Source organism: Bombus terrestris, chromosome 12 (assembly GCF_910591885.1).
Source record: "Bombus terrestris chromosome 12, iyBomTerr1.2, whole genome shotgun sequence".
NCBI lineage: Eukaryota > Metazoa > Arthropoda > Insecta > Hymenoptera > Apidae > Bombus > Bombus terrestris.
This window is the reverse complement of record NC_063280.1, coordinates 4487192-4505163: the sequence shown is the minus strand read 5'-3', so window position 1 is coordinate 4505163 and position 17972 is coordinate 4487192. Positions and strand designations below refer to the sequence as shown.

The following is a 17972-nucleotide window of genomic DNA, read 5'->3' as shown; positions in this document are numbered from 1 at the left end:
ATTAAAGTATTTGCAAGAATAAGAAGGTGATTTGAATATTTAAACTGTATTGATTGAGAGAGAAAGCAAAGTCTCTCAGAAAGCAAATCGATCGACTCCATTTTTAGAAATCTTTATAACATAATCATGTGAATACATGATTAGAGCCAGAATTCTCGAAGAAGAAAATTATTTAATTTCATATTATTATGTTCATTTCGTGATAGGAAAATGAAACAAATAATCGTAAATTCCACAATTTACACAATTATGAAACAGCATTCTCTCTGCTTCTTCATTTACAGAATTAATTATTATAACTTTTCAGCAGTTCATATATCTGTTTTACACGCTGAGTATAAAATTCTCGTTACTTAGATCCAGATGAAAACCATGAAAACATCTACGGAGATATAAAGCTCTTTCCTCTATCCGAAAGAAATATACCAAGGACGTATTAAGTTAAAAAACAATCAAAGCAAGTTTTAACAAACCTACCTACAATGTGTCAAAAAAAAAGAAGAAAAGGAAAAAAAAAGACAAACTTCTATATTCCGAAGTAAATCCAAGAAACTCCATAAAACTAAAAGAAACCTACTGCAAAGACTGTACCATAGAGTATAAAGAATCGTGGAAACTTTTACCAATTTATTCACGTTTCGAGACTTTTCGTTCAAACTATGAAAACGAAAACGAAACAGAACGTTCTACGAGGTGAAATATTTGATCGTTGTTGCAGAAACGTGGAGGATTACGCGAGAGAACACGAGGAGGCTTCAAGGAACATTCAGCAGTACCTGTCGAATCCGATCAACGCTTATTTGCTGGTGAAAAGACTGACCACCGATTGGAAGCGGGTCGAGGAGCTGATTACCCAGGACGTGGGCAAGTCGTTTGTCGCGAATATCACCAACTCACGGAGCGACCTTAAATTCCCAACTGACGAGGACCTTAATGGCGCCGCTGTCGCTTTGATGAGACTACAGGACACGTATAAATTGGAGACTGCACAGGTCGCCAGGGGCGTGTTGAATGGGGTCCAGTACAGCACCGGATTAAGTGGTTCGTATATACGTGCCTCTTCTTTCGTTTTTTGTTTGCCTTTGCTGACCATTTTCTGTTTATTTTTACCATTTCTTCGATGAGAATTTTACTTCCTGGTTCTTTTTCGATGAAAATTTACCCTCTTTGGTTTTTCGTTGATAGGAAGAGCTTTTATAGTTATCATTCTTCTTCGGAGGACAACTTTCTTGTTCGAGTTACGTTGATAGAAAGATATGGTTTTTCACATTATCTCGATTAACAGGTTCAAACTCAAGTGATACAATCTACGCTTCTATCTGACGGCGTGGGTCATCGATGGGTCACACATTGTTTTTACTATCAGACACCGTGACCCATCGATGACCCACGCCATTTGTGTTTCAAATTTTAATTTAAAAAAATGTAATTTAAATTTAAAAAGCGTATGAAAAAGCTCGTTAAAAATTTCACTTTTGATTTCATTTTGTAGCTTCCGTTCATTGAAAAGTTCTTTCCTTTGCTTTTCTTCCATGAAGTGCAAGGTTGATCAGCTTCCCTTCCATAAAGAGCTTTCTCTTTTACATCCTTCCTCGACGAAGATTTGTTATTTATGACTTTCCTTTGATTCAGAGCTCTTATATGTTTGGTTCTTCATCGCTAAAGAATTTATTTTTGGATTTGCATCGATAGTAGGAAGATTCTATTCTTTGAGTGAATTTTATTCTTCGCGTTTTTGCCAATAAAGAGTTTCTCTTTCTGGCCTTCCTTCGACGAACAGCTTTTATGTTTAATTTTACTTCAGCAAAGAATTCTGTTTCTGAATTCCTACTGATAAGGAATTTTTCTTGTTGCTCTTACGTGAACTAAAAGTTTTTCTTCTACACAGAACAACGTTTAATTTGATGAACGGAGAATTTTCTCTTTGCGTTTACGATTATACGAAGTCAAATTTTCTTAGTATTAGTATTAAAAAAAATTTAATTGCCATCAAAGAATCTCATAATAAAGAGACATCTGTTCTGCCACATATTTCGTAAAACTTTTTATCGCTCCCATACTGCAAGTCGATAAAGCTTTCAGAGAATGTTGCCTAGGTTAACTTAGTCTACTGTTTTCTCAAAACGCGCGTACAGGTAAACATATTTGCGAGGCCTAATTTCGCCGGTGAGCTTCTGTTCGCGAGAGCTAACATCCAGGGAAATAAGACTTTAATGAATAACCAGCAACCGACGTACTTTTTATTTCCCTTCTTTTTCTTTTCGCGAATTTAGGTTCGCGCTTCGGAACGAACCGAGTTTTCACGGCGACGCTACTTTTATTGCTTTCACCGGCGGAATTTCACGTTGTAAACGAAGATTCCCTCTCCTTTGGTATGTACCTCGGCTAAAACGTTCCCTCGTTTATTTCAAATCGCGCTTCTAAGTAACCGCTTTTTCAAAAACTTTTCCTATATTCTATGCAAGACGGGAAAACTTCAACCGATCTTCCATTCGCTTCCCTGAAAGCAAATGGTTTCCTCCGCTGAGCCGAGAGGAAGCATCGAGTTTTTTTCCCACGTTCCTCCGAATGGATTTTTCGAACAATAAGGTACGATTCCGCGATGAAAATGTTGTGATAATAAGGAAAAGAAAGAAAAGAAAGAAGTTTGGGAAACGAAGAGCCAAGGCGAGAGTCTTTTCGGCCAATTGATAACGTCAAACTTGAAGTGTTCGGTATTTTTGAGGAAAGATATTTCTCAGATATCGAGAGGAAACGTTTTAAAGATGATAGTTATTCAAAGATAGATATATAGAGGGATGAACATGTAAGTAGAAACACTTTGTTTCCAGAACCCACGTGAAATATGTAGTGTTTATTTCTAAATCGATATCATTAATATTAATGGACTGAAATATTCACGAAGATATATCTCAAATGTCTGATCAAGACATAATTTCCATTATTACAAAATCTCTGGACAAAATTTTACGATGAAAGAATTAAAAGAATTGGAAAAATACATACTGCTACTCAAAAAATACAAATTAACTTCTGCATTTTATGAAAAAAATCTCTACTAAATGTTTACTAAATGTTCAATGCGTTCTACGTTCGATACCGACGAACCTTCGTTGGAAATGTTTTTGTCTTAAATTATCCGAATTACGTATGCTATATATACATTCAAATACATTAAAAGCTAATAGGTGGTACTTCCACCGCCACAAATCAAAAAACTTCCACTCCGATAAAAACCAGTCTATTCCACGACAATAAAATCCACGAAAGATTAGGCATTACGAGGTAAATGATTCATTAGGAGGTACCGCTCCTCGTTATCGCATTAACCAGTGGATAGAAGAGGAAGGAAAGAAAAAGGGAGGAAAGAAAAAGGAGGACGCGATGGAGAACTTGCTCCCTTCTTTTCACGGTGAATTATTTATTCGCATCGGACAGCAGAGCAAAACGTAGCGAATCGAGGTGAATATTGGCGCACGATGTTACCTGTACTTAGCGATCCCCGACATGAATAATTTGCGCGATTTCTTTCATCAACGCCGTGTCCCTTTTTCCAAAGCGGCACCATCCCTACGATTTCGCCTCGATGGTGCCACGATAATTCGCAGTTTCTGTTGTCGCTACCATTTTTCTCTCTTTTTTTCCTTTCCTCTACCCTGTTCGATTTTTTTCTTTCTTTTGCCTTACTCTTTCTTTTGGCCGTTAGAAGCTAGCGCTTTTTACCGCGACAGGGAAACGATTTTTCCACCGACATGAACCACGGATCGTTTCCGTGCATCATTTAAACACTACCATGGGGAATTCGATGAATATTGAATGGCTAATGGGGAATTATCTACTCCCTGTAGATTTGGAATATTTTTTTTTACCTTTCTTCGTCGACAATCTTTTTCCTTCTTCTCTCTTTTTCGGAGAATGCGAGTTAAAAAGAGTTGGAAAGTGAAAGAATACCGTTTCGCGAAGGGAGAGAAAAACTGTGAGTGGAAAAATTAATCTCCTCAAGAATATGGAAAATCTTTTTTTTATTAATTATACCGATGTTTTGCTAAAGAAAGCGCCATAATATATTAAAGTTTAAGATCAGTTTTATCGAAAACAAATACAGTTATTGTTTGATTAGTTAATGTTATGTTAAAGTACAACATGGATGGTGGCAAAGTTAATCAGAGTTTTTTAAGTTTCATACTGAAGCTACTTTTAAAGCAGTATTTTTAAAAAACTGTTTTTAAAAAAGTCTTTTCGTTTATCAAAACTGAAGCAACGTTGAGATAGAAAACAAAGAGGGATCAGTAGGGCTAAAATTAAAAGCTCGTCAATGAAATGTCGCCCAAAAATGTTTATATCGCTGTATGTAAATATCAATGTTTTAAGAACCTATAAAGTTCAAAATTATATTCACGAATCCGCATACACCATAACGAATTTCACGAGATCCGAAATATGGTCGAAAAATATTTATTAACCCAGACGATGCTAAACCAACACAATTAGCCGCTGTTAACAAACCACGATGAATTAACAACAACATTACCAACGGAATACGGTTTACAAAGCCACGTTATTAAAATATTGTTCAATTTAATCAAGTATCTCGCGAATCTAAGCTTCACCGCCTTCGCAGCTAATTGAAATTCCATTTAATTAGCTGTACACAGCGGACTAAATTAAATTAAGATAAATTTAATCCGAATAACCCGGTGAAAGCTCATACGGGCGAGAAACAACGCGAGACTTCTGCGTTCCACCCGCCAATCGCTCCAAGCTTCTGATTAAATTATAAAACGAATAATCTCTCTCCTCCTCCATTGTTTTACGCGATCGCGTAAACGATTGCAGGAAAAGCTATTCGCGATCTACCGCGTTTACGATACCATTTCGAACCTCGTTATAGCCGCGTAAAACTCTGCGTATCTCTTTTATTTTCATCACAGAGCTTGCACCAGCTGAATAAACCGTTTTATTTACCAATCCACTGGAACTTCCCGCGGATAAATTCGCGATGTAACCGCGAGAAACTTTGCAATCTGCACCGACTATCGAGAAATTAATTAACGAAGCAAGTTCTTCGCGGTGAAGGTGGTAAAGAAAGGGAGAGGAACGAGTTTTCCACTGTTTGGCAACGTTTGGAATACGTAATGGAGAAAGTTTGTCAGATCGTTCGACTCGAAAAATGTCAAAGTTAGAAAGAAGATTCGTTTTCTCAGCTTCAACTTGCAGATTTTTCATAGGGGATAATCGTACGCTATTATTAGGAATGTAATATGAATCAGTCGATATTTTTCTACCTATATTATTCCAAATTAATCTTCTGTTATTGGTTTCAATGCTATACATCAATTCAAACGTTCATTTCTAATTTGAAAAGGAACATCGTTCTTTAATTCTTTTATTTTTAATCGCTACGAAAAGTGTCTTTCTTTTACAGACACGTCTTTTACAACGATGCATCTTTGTATAAACATGAAACCTAATCTGTCGAACGTTGTGATATTTATTTTGATAGAACAAAATGGATCGTACGTAATTCGATAAAATAATATAAAAGGGAAAATGTGCATCCATTATTTCCTTATAAAACGAAAGAAACTTTTCGGACAACCTAATATTTTAGTTTTATCAAACCTGATTTCATTTGCCGTTTAGTCTGCAATATGCACAGTTTCTGGTCTTTACCGGTTGTCTCATTTAGTAAATGTGGCAACGTCTGGTATTTAATAATCTCTTTCTTTCTTTCTTTTGTTTTGTTTTTTTTTTTGGCCGACATTCTACACCAGCTACCGAGAAATTAATTAACGAAGCAAGTTTTTTGTGGTGAAGGTAACAAAGAAAAGAACAGAATCGGGCGAAAGGTGAAGTTTTTTTTACTGTTTGGCGCCGTTTGGAATACATAAACAGAGAATTCGACGAAGAAAGTTCGCGAGGTCATTCGATTCAAAAAACGTTAAAGTTATAGGAAAGATTGTTTTTTTCAGCTTTAACTTTCAGATTTTTCATCGCACGCTGTTATTACGAATGTAATTATGATAATAGAGTCATGAATTATACAGGGTTGGGCTTTAGAGTCCTTAAGACAATCAGAAAACGGAATGATTCTGGATCTGCAGTAAAAATAAGTCGAAATCGCGGAAATAAATTCTCTTTCTTCGTTCGCCGGTGTTTTGTTTTTTGGAACAGTGCCACTTGGAAATTCTGTCGACCTCATGAATTTTCCGCGACGGTGAAATTGAAAAACGTAGATGGACGAGGAACGGATATATTTTTGGTTGTACAGGGTGTCCGGAGTTTTTTCATGCAAATTTTTCATACGGATAGAAGAAAATTCTATGTACATATGAAAGTGAAGTTAAAATGTCGTGTGACAAAGAACCGTAAACACTTTATTTTAAAAAGTTATATTAAATATATACAACGAATCGATATACACAACCGCGATATTGGTTCAATATGGATTTTACTCTAGATTGGCATTTCTTATTTATTTCTGACAAGTATATTTGTCATGAAGAAATGGCAATATTTTATGTTACGACGAGCCCTGCCAGTAATAAAATTAAAAAATAAAACGGTCATTTCATTACAACTTCATCCTGTATTGTAACAGCCACATATACTCTGTGCTGGACGAATATACTCGTCGTCGTTTACTTTTTGCGACACATTTTAGGTGTACACTTTTTAAATAGATCGCAATAGCTAACTAGTTAATTTGTGACACTCCGGAGACAGCAAATTCTTCACAGTGTGACGCTCACATACATAAATTATTATTTTATTATTGGAATGAAAAATCTTTAATAGGAATGTATTTATTTATTTATATTAAATCTCGTCGCTCGAAATTTGAAGATTATCGATGAACAATTGATGAGTGCTTTAAATATACATATTTGAAGTACATCAGGGATTTAAATTTTCACCTAAGAACTATTTAAAGGAATCTGTAACAAATAAAATATAAAGAACTGCCGTTCCAGATTGAAGTTTTAAGAGCAATAATTTCATACATTTCATATTTTTATATATTTTATATTTTGCTTACAAGTTTTTAATAAAGCATTTACGGAATTTAACAATTTTGTTACAGAGCATATTAATTTTATTTTTAACTATAAAAGATTGGCAAAGTTTGTAGAGAAAAATCTGAGACACTCTGTATAAAAAGTTTCATTCTTTAAGGCTTTTACTTTTACCTTTTATTACTTTAAGAGAAGTTTATACTGTTTCATAGGTTAGTAGAGATTTCTCTTCTTCTTTGGCAATAATTTTTCAATCGTCAGAACAGAGAAAATGAAATCTTCCTTCTTCAAGATCTTCATTGTTTCAAACATAAAAAGTGTTAAGATTCAAAAAGGGAAGTTTGATAAATTAATTAATTTGTTTTAATCATTTTCCCTTCTTGCAGCCAGCGACTGTTTCGAACTTGGGAGACAATCTTATCACAATCGTGATTACTATCACACCGTACTTTGGATGCAAGAAGCCATGAATCGTCTTCAAGAGGAACAAAACGCTACCACAACTTCGAAACCAGACATATTAGAATATTTGGCATTCTCAACTTACATGCAAGGTATGTACACCAACAAAAACAACTTCATTATCGTAGTAATTAATCATGATTACAACTGCAACTACCGACAAGTAGAGTATATTCCTTGTACCAAAGAGATGAAATTAAAAATACATGAAAAAATACATAATACATGGAGAATAGTAAATTCCGAATCAATATATTTTTCAGAAAAATGATTCCAAAAATTTATCGTAAAATTCCTGCGAAAAATTATGAATTGATCGTGTTAATTACTGTAGTAGTTCTAACATTAAACTTTAGCGAAAGATACGTCAGAGAAATTTTGTCATAATTTCACATTTTTAATCTTTGTAATAATATAATTAGTATTACGCAACGAAAGAAAAAATTGCAAAACAAAAATTGCTTGAAACAACATTTGAAGAATGGCATGCTTATTTTATTATTCATCCAACAAATTAAAGCAACAATTACACGCGGTTTTCAGTCCACGCGTGACGAAAGATTTGCGAGCAGGAAACTAAGAGAAAAATTGTTGTGACCTCATAAAAGTCGCGCGATATAAATTAGGAACTAAATTACACGTGTATCCGCCACATTATTCCACAGTTACAAACTTTGCAAACCGTCCGCCGTTTTATTCGTATAATTTTGTTCAACTTATAGATTCGAATCGCATTTCGAAACCTAACATTAGAAACTACCAAGAATAACATGCAATAATAATGAAAGAAAATTAAACGATAAATGTAATTGCGTCAAGTCGCTCATGACTATAGTAATCAATGTGACTATGAATCTTAAATAAAAAGGAAGAGATCAAATGATTTAATTATATATTTTTTATTAGTCTATTCTTTTATCATTTTGTTATTTTTTATCTAATTACGTTTTTATCCCTACGAATTTTTAATAATATATTTTGCAACGCAATTTCGTTCGTGTGGCGCTAAGATGGAATTTACATAACATCCGACTAATCAAATAATTTCAGAGTTGAAACTTAAAAATTAAAAATTCCAACGACAGAGTTAAACGAACCGTGGAATTATCACAGTTGTTCGAAATATCGGGAAGGGTCTATAACGAAGGAACGAAGAGGCCAATAAGCCCGTGTCAATAAGCGTGCTCGTTTGCGTTCGAAGTTCCTAGGGTGAATTTAATGCCCGTGAAATCAATTTCAAACAGCGACCGCGGGAAAAGGTATTTGAAAGAAGCCTGAGGAGGAATTTAATTGACGTTAAAATTTTCCATCGTGAATGGCCAACTTTCAGCCGGTTAGTTTGTTTAAAGCTTCGTTAAAACTTCGTCAGATGTATCATGCCAGGTATTTGAAACGCCGACATTAACCCTTTCTACCGTGAAATCGTTGAATTAACTTAACGTCGGCCTTACGGAAGAATTTAACACTCAGTTAATCATAGATAACGATAAGAGTTTTACTTGACTCTGAAGTAGTACATATTTAATTTTAATGTATATTTTTACGTGCACACACAAGCTTTATAACATAGGTATACTTAAAAGCTTTTATATCATTTTATCCATCTACTTTATTCGCTATTCTGTTTTTATATTTTCTCTATAAACGGAGAAGCAGGACGAATATATATATAGCGTATAATTACAATACATAGCGTACAATTTTATTTACGAATCATTATCATGAGTTCATCGTGCGTAGGAAACGTGGCACGAGCTTTAAGTATGACGAACGAGCTCCTGGAGTTGGTGCCGACTCACGAACGTGCTCTGGGCAATCGAGCTTACTATCAAAAGGAAATCCAGAGCAAAGCTAACCAGTCGAAGAAGAAACGTGGCGAGGACGGCCAAGACGACACTGCCGTCCCTGCTCAGGTAAGATAATGACACTGTATGAATTACAATAGATTAGAACTTCAGAGTATATTCTATTTAGGACAATTTCGTTGTAACAGTTCTGCCTGTTATGATTTCTGTAATACTTCTGTTTTATGTCTATTGATAAAAAGACATGTTCAGAAAAAATAATAAAACTTAAGGGAGTAATGTAAAAATAATAGAAAGATTGTAGTCGAGGTTGATAGTAAGTGAAATGATGTTTAGATGTTTAATCGCCATGAAGATATTTAGGATACTCACATGAAACACCGTGTATAACGAAATCATATTCAAGAACTACCATCAGTTTATTTTCGATTTATTTCAATAATCGATATTTCTAGTCAGCTATGCTATGTCAAATTTCTAATTATGCGTATACTTATGTCTATCACAAATGTGAAATATAATTGCTCGTTCCTACATTCCAGCACTTCACAGTCGCGGAGGAAAAAATGAAAACCTGGGAAGAAATGACAGAAAGGGAACGCTACGAAATGCTATGCCGTGGAGAGGTGTCGATCCCTCCGGAAATACAGAAGAACCTCGTGTGTCGTTACGTCGATCGCGGAATTCCGTTTTTGAAAATTGCGCCATTCAAGGAAGAAGAGGCCTATCTGGACCCGAGGATAGTCGTCTATCATAACGTGATATACGATGAGGAAATCGAGACGATTAAAAGAATGGCGCAACCTAGGGTAACGTATAGTATAACAAACATTGTGAACCTCTGTGAATTTTTCTAAAAATGTGATCTGAGGAGGATATCTTCAACGTAAATTTAAGGCGATTTTAAAATGATTCTTAGATTTTCTTAGATTTTTCATCGATCAATGCTATATTGTGTTATAAATCTTTTTACAGACGACGTATAATGTTCATTTGTCTTTTTATTTCACATTACAGTTCAAACGTGCTACGGTGCAGAACTACAAAACTGGTGCCTTAGAAATAGCGAATTATAGGATTAGTAAGAGTGCATGGCTTCAGGAGCACGAACATGAACATGTGGCTGCTGTCAGCAGACGCGTCGAGCATATGACGAGTATGACTGTCGACACAGCAGAGGAATTGCAAGTGGTTAATTACGGTATTGGTGGCCACTACGAACCACACTTTGATTTTGCGCGAGTGAGTAGAAACTTCAAGCTAATTTAATTTATTTAATAAACTGAATTAGCAACCACGGAAAATAGCCAATTTTAATTTAAATTGCTTGTATTTAGAAAGAGGAAACAAATGCGTTCAAAAGTCTGGGAACAGGAAATCGCATTGCTACAGTTTTATATTACGTATGTATTTCATTCCTCAAATACTGTCAGATGTTTTAATTGTATGAAATAAGCCTTGTTCTAATATACCAATAATAATACACTTTTAGGATATAATAAAATATATTAGTATACTAATTTATTATTAACTATTTCAGATGAGCGACGTGGAGCAAGGTGGTGGTACAGTTTTTACAGCAATCAACATATCCCTATGGCCAAAAAAAGGCAGTGCAGCCTTCTGGTATAATCTTAAACCAAATGGCGAGGGAGATTTCAAAACAAGACACGCTGCTTGTCCTGTTCTTACTGGTTCTAAATGGGGTATGTCAAGAATCAATGCCAATTACTGTTCAACTATTAAGAAAATCAGTAACAGCAAGAAAGCGTGAAACAAGTTGCTTTGTAACCTTGAATAGTTGTAAATATATGAATATGTAACTCTTTGATTTAATATAATATTACAATAAGATATAATATTCTGCTACAAAAATCAGTGGTACAAACATTTGCTGCTTTTAGACAGAACATAGTAAACACAAAAAATAGAAGCAAATTTCAGATAGCTGAATCTGTAAGAAGTTATGTCTATTTTCCACAAATTTTAAACTATCTTTCCAATAGTTTGACAGTAATTGACACGTTTTTAGTTCTGTAAATCATTTAAACCTTTTATCTATATATGCATCTTATAGTTCTATCAATAGACTGTGGATTTTTATATCTTCATAGGAAATTTAAAGATGTAAAAATACAGGATGCATGTAATGTACAAAAATATATAAAATGTCCAAAGTATAATATTTGTTGGTGAAACAAATTTTCAATTGTATCTCATTTCTTCAATTGTTTTCACAGTATGTACCTGCAGTCTATTTATGTCATTACGATACTTCAAAAATTGCATACAGAATATTCTACCTTATTCAATCTAAGATTATTTAAATTGTCAAATCTTGAAAGTATATTTTATATAACTCTTAATTAAGTGAATGACAAAATCATGAATGTGTTAAAATCCTACAAATTAAGTAGTGTTACCAATATAATATTTCTAGTGGCAAACAAATGGCTTCACGAAAGAGGTCAAGAATTCCTGAGGCCGTGCACCCTTGAAAACCAAACAGCCGATGAAGCTGATGTCAGGCACTGAATCATCAACTTAACTCTGGATTACCACTATTGAAAATGAACAAAAAGAAAAATAGACACGTGTCTAAATCTCTAATTGACCGCTCAAATGCAAAGGACCTGAAGAACATCTGTGTCGTTGTAAACAGTGTGTTTAATATCGGACAAGAAACAAAAGACATTGTTTTATTTGTCGCGAAATTAATCTGCTAAATATGAACGGCGATTTTTTTCAAGGACAAAAGACGAAACATGGTTTTAAACGATTAGAATCTCAACAAGGAAACTGTCAGCGTTAAATGACCTGCATTTCTTATTCTTAATTTCTTTTAATTAAGAAGATATCTCTGTTTTTTTTATCAGTCTTATTAGAAATATTAAAAAATTGTACAGATTAAAATAACCAGAAAATTTTTTTCAAGTAAAAAATTAGGTTCGTTGCAACCTAGGATTAATATTTTATCTCTAGACCCTAGAATTTTTACAGAAGCATACAGCATTTAGGCGGTAGAGTACATTAGAATAACAAGCAATAACGAGTTGCACGTTTGAGCCAGTTATTAGGTTTTTCCCTTAAAGAAAAGAAGAAATAAGGATTCTTGTGATCATGTACAGAAGAATATATATTGTGTGTACAGAGCACAAGACTTCGAAACATTCTTGTCGCATTTATTAATATAACTAAAGTGTAAGAATGTAAAATGTGGAATCGAGTATTCCTGTGTTCATCAGAGTATTCTAACGAAATCTTTAATCCCATCGTTCCTTCTACAACACATTTCACCCTTTTAATTGGGTCTTTCTTGTAAATAGTAGTAATATAATCGAGAAACATGTCGGCAATTTCTTAGATCCATTCGTCTTGTATACGAATCACTTGTAAAAACAGGAGAATGATGAGAATAAAAGGAGAAAGAGAAAATGACAAATGAAGAAAGAATATTAGTTTATCGACGGAGAAACATATCTGGAGAGATATGTTTACACCGTGATATCGACCTTAACAAATAAGGCGTTATTCTGCGACATTTGGTGTAAGGCATCGTCGAACGAAACGTAATTTATCGAAATTATTAAAGTATAATAGACATGTCTATAAATTAAGTAATCGAACCGTATCTTACCTTGCATACAACCACCGTCTTCTACATCTCTCCTGCCATCTGCGATCGTAATCCTTGTCCGTGTAAAATCTAACATTAAGTTCTTCGATTTGGCATTAATTTTCAATTTTTTACGCAATAATCACTCGTAAGTGCGCAGACGAACCATTGGAATTATTTCACGTATAATATTATATAGACAACACAAAATTCCCGATTTATACGAACAAAACCTTCAATAATTAATCTCTTGCGCACTTTTTTCTTTACTTAAACCTATATATTTTAACGTTTTGTAATTCTAACACAAAAGAAATTTTGAAATCGAAACTTGTATGTAAAAAACGCGCCATGATCACCATTGAACATTTGCTTTATGGAAATTTAATGAATATTTGAAAAGAAAGAATCATTCTTCACGTAGAATACTAATAATGCTATATACAAACACTGTATATGGAACTAATGTTTACAAATATAAATATTCGCCGATTTCTTAATTTTACGCAGCACGAAAACATAGCGCGGCGAAAGTTCAAACTGCAATACAAGGATATTTCGTGTAGAAGCAAGTTAGATAACATAGCTGACAGAATACGAATGCTGATTGGTCCGTTCATTACCTACAATAGCTATGAGCCAACCAGATTAATACATTCGCTGAAGCTTAATGCGCGATTGGTTCGATGTTTGAGATATCTCAAAGTAATTCGAACTACAGTCCTCATCGCAGTGTAAAATTGTTATTGCGTAAAATTATTATTATATGTAATAATATTAGCATCAGTTATTTTATTATTTTATTTTATTATTGATTAGTGCATTGTAAAATTACCAAATAAGAAGATAGGGAGTGGAATTCGATGCAACCGCGCCAAATTCATCATTGGTTAGGAAGAAAGGAATATTGGCGTAAATTATGAACACGTGAGTTATTATACTATGTAAATAATTCGTTTTAAATGAATTGTTTCGATGTCGATTTTCGGATTGAAATAACACCATCGATCTACGTTTGGATTAAGCGAAGTTGTTACGATTCATTGTTATCGCACTTAGTATATATTGTTAGATCGAACGAGCTGATGCAGCTCATTTCATATAGCGATTATATACAGTGTACTGCAATCACTGTATTTCCTAAGTAACGTATACAGTTTGTAAGTTCGTTTATAACGTTCGTTACTTCATTCTAATGATAAGCTATAAAATTATGTCACGCAATAAACATTTGCAAACCCCGAATTTATGATACTGAATGATTCCCCGATATATAAGATTTCAATAACTAAATAATTTTCTGATTTTACGTTTCATAATTTCATTTCATAATTAAGTTAGATTGCTTACGTAAAAATTGTACAGAATATTTATATATATATAAATAAATATATATATATATAAATTTTCCCTATATGACATATATATATCTTTTACTAACAATACATATTTTATTTTAATTGATGGTTCATATTGAAGTATATTTTCATATAAAAACCTTATTTTATTATCAAACAGTACATATAATTTCTTAAAATCTACAATATACATACAAATCATTATATCTTACCATTAATTATCAATTAAAAGAACCTGTAAATGAATGAACTATAACAAGTCCATAATATAAACTATAAAAAATGTAAAATATAACAAGTTCATCCTAAGAATCTTTAGAACCTAAAACTGGTAATTCTTACAAAACTGGGATAATGAAATTAAATAATCGTTGAAAGACTGTATTGAATAATATAGAAGTTACTTGGATTGAAAATAAGGAATTTTGAATAAACTACATGCAGGTAAAGTTTCATTTGGAAAAAAGCATTTCATATGCACTAATCTCGGAATATAACAATATACTTTCATTTGACGAAAATCTCAATAAATCACAAATCTGTAGCCATACTCACAAAATAAGTTCATAATATTATCACCAAGATTTTTAATCTCAGATAATCTTTTCTCTTTATCAACCTTTATCCCTTTCCCGAGCACGACGTAAGTAAGAACAAGACCTCGTTATTTCGACCAGTTATCCAGCGCGCCGCTCGTCAACCGGAAACGCTCGTTGCCGAATCGAGCGCGAGAGTGCTCTTGCTCATTTAGGTCGTTCGGTGTTTAGTTGATCGGTAAATTCACAGCGCGAACTCAGACATTCACTATCCGGTGGCACGATCACGGCCGATTGTTCGCGAAATTGACGCCACTTTCTAAAGGAAATGACGGAATAAATGGCGTTCCTAATCGGTGATCTCCGTCATCTATTGGTAGACTCGCGAGGTCATCCTTTTCAGTCCATCCGCCATAGTATTCTAATTCATATGTAGATCGCAATTTCCCACCGAAATCGTGTTACGTACACTACCACACTACCGTGTATAAGTATTCCGACAGCTAACGCAATTCAACCTTGTTTGATATTTTTATTATATTTTCAACGTTACAACGAAAGAACGATTCTCTATCGATAAGTTTTTACGTTAATCTTACCATAAAACTAGGACCAAATGCCTCTAGACAGAAAATAAATAAATGATAAAATAATTGATAAAATCTATATAAACTTTTAGAACTTGATTAAAAACACGTACATATTTAAATCATTTCAAGAGCCTAACGTTGATCAAACAGTTAAATAACGTTAAAGTTACTTAACTCATTTGTCTTTGCAGGGCCAGTTTTTATCCTTCAATTATATCTTGTTTTTCTTTATTCCGATTAATGTTAACATTATTTGTACTAACATCAAACAACTGTATAATATGGTTGTCTGAGATACGATCAAAGGCTAAAATTAGACTGAAAAGGTTCATTCGAGAAACATTTTATACTATATATTATATACGTATATTTAAATTAGTTTGTAAGTGTGGGAATACTTATGAACGATGGTGTAAGCCAATGTCCCTCTTTCTCCTACTGGGCCAAATCCTATCGGTTGGAGAGAGACGAAACTTGACACCCACGGAATAGTGCTCTGCATCGATCCGATGTATATGTGTCTCTTTCTCTCCAATGGACACTAACTTCGTCGTTCTCGAGCAATCTATATTTTCTTGCCCTCCTACGCTGTCCTCCCTTTATCTCCACGCCGTTCCTCGCTTTATCAGACCAGCTACCGCTCTTTCCTGTCCCGATGCTTCTTGCTTCTCTAGCCTTTGCCCCGTATCGCCCCTTATCCATCTTTTCAAGTTGCCACAGGGGCTTCGATCGGGGTTTCTTTTTCTGATTAATCTGCGACCAAATGAAAAAAGATGTTTGAATGGAGAGATTAAAAGAAATTCTTATTAGAAGATATCCATACTTTATTATATCAGATGTAGGTTGGCAGTCGATAGTAATTGCGAACTAAAAGAATTACATATTATAGTTTCACTTATTTCTTTTTTGAATTAAATCTCTATAATGTTGTCGAATTTAAGTAGAAATTACGTAGCTCTGAGTTATCCTTTTTATGTCCTATTGTACAACGTGCATGTAATCTTGACCCAGACATTCAAACTAAATTTTCTTGTTTGCATCACATTCTACTAGTCAAGAGGACTATTTGTCAAAGAAATCATGTGTTGCAATTGAATCACCTTGTGTTTCCTATTCTTAAATTTTCCTCAAATTCTTATTCCTCCCAACCAAGTCGCAACAAATTGCAATTTTATTTTTATAACCATAAAGAAATTCAGTTACAGAAAGTTAAGAAAATGCTTTTTCATCTTGCAATAACTGCAAATGTTGGTCGAAACTTGCAAACCATTGTGCCACACGATTACATTTCCTACACTCCGTAAGAAATTTCCCGAGTTTCAAACTTACCTATTCGCTTTCTCACTGCGCCTCTTTTATTTACATCCGCCAACGCGTTTCTTCGAGCATTCTTTTTCCGCCCTACCTTTTTTCTCCCATTCTCGACTTGTGCGAGCTAAAATTGCAACACACGTTCGAGTCGACTCGATCAAGAGCATCGAATAAAAACTTCTATAAAGTAGACGTTTCTTTATGAAAACTATATGCTGCAAGTTTATGCCTACCGTCATGAGTATCTCTGTCCCTGGAAAGGCAGCAACAATGACGAAAATGGATAAAGGTTTTATCTCGATAAAACATGTAATTATTTTTATGAGTGTGCGATATTAAATATCAAATGAAAAGTGTATTGCGTAACAAGTTACGCGATCGATGTTATGAAACATTTTCAGCTTATTTGATATCAAATATACGCGTTAATTCTCAGTATAATTGACCAATGTGGGCGTAGAACAAAGCTGGATTCCTGAAACTAACTAGCTTTCGTAACATGTATGTAACTGGGATTTCGAACACTAATCTCTTTTTTATTTTTTAAACATGTTTGATGCCTTTTGATATAGAAAGAATATAATTGTTAATTATTATTTATAATTCTTATAAACTACCCAAGGAATTTGGATTCAATTAAATGGTTCGTTCTTTTGTGACAAATTTGGTTCAAACAGTTATTTACTTTCACTAGATTAAATTTCAGTTGCTAACTGATAGTAAATGATAGATAGATAGATAGATTTATTATAGAAAATACAAAAGATTCAAAATTCTAAGAAAATCTTTAACATAAAGTTGAAGGAAGAAATCATACATAGTAATAACAATTGTTCTATATTTTACTGGAATTTAGATATTTTTTAATGTAAGAAAAGTACGATTAGGTTGAAAATGACTTTTCTTATAAGGAGTAATCAGCAGGATTAAATTCTCAAGAAAATGAAACCAAAAACAAAATTAAGAAAGAAATTGGCAAACGTTAAGTTATATTAAACTTTTGAGCTATAAATATTTGTATCCCGTAAACAATCGTTCTTCGGCCCGCTAACACTTTGAGTCTCGGTACTCAAACTTGTTCAAAATAGCATTTGGAACAACATCGTTTTATGGAAATTCCACTATGAAGATTTAAACACCGTTATATAGTTAGTGATGCATAGAGTTCGTCGAAGTAAATGGGATGGAAGATACATTGTAAATGGGGTCAGATGCGACCTGGGAGTTACTTATTAAATTTTTAATCATTCGTTTGCGATTCCGGCATAATTTTCGCTA

The 17972-nt window shown here is 33.8% G+C and overlaps 1 protein-coding gene across 6 annotated transcripts in view; it reads left to right on the top strand.

The window, feature by feature from the left end:
- The window catches only part of LOC100645804 (prolyl 4-hydroxylase subunit alpha-1), a 375646-nt gene extending 361502 nt beyond the window's left edge, over positions 1-14144 (top strand). For all 6 annotated transcript variants that reach the window (XM_048411100.1, XM_048411099.1, XM_020866004.2 and 3 more), the window contains 8 exons: positions 719-1041; positions 7403-7570; positions 9219-9391; positions 9826-10092; positions 10301-10525; positions 10621-10686; positions 10824-10989; positions 11724-14144. In XM_048411100.1, the coding sequence (XP_048267057.1) occupies positions 719-1041; positions 7403-7570; positions 9219-9391; positions 9826-10092; positions 10301-10525; positions 10621-10686; positions 10824-10989; positions 11724-11818 (1483 nt within the window). In that variant the 3' untranslated portion in view covers positions 11819-14144. The remainder of the gene's footprint in view (positions 1-718; positions 1042-7402; positions 7571-9218; positions 9392-9825; positions 10093-10300; positions 10526-10620; positions 10687-10823; positions 10990-11723) is intronic.
- Positions 14145-17972: the final 3828 nt, after the last annotated feature.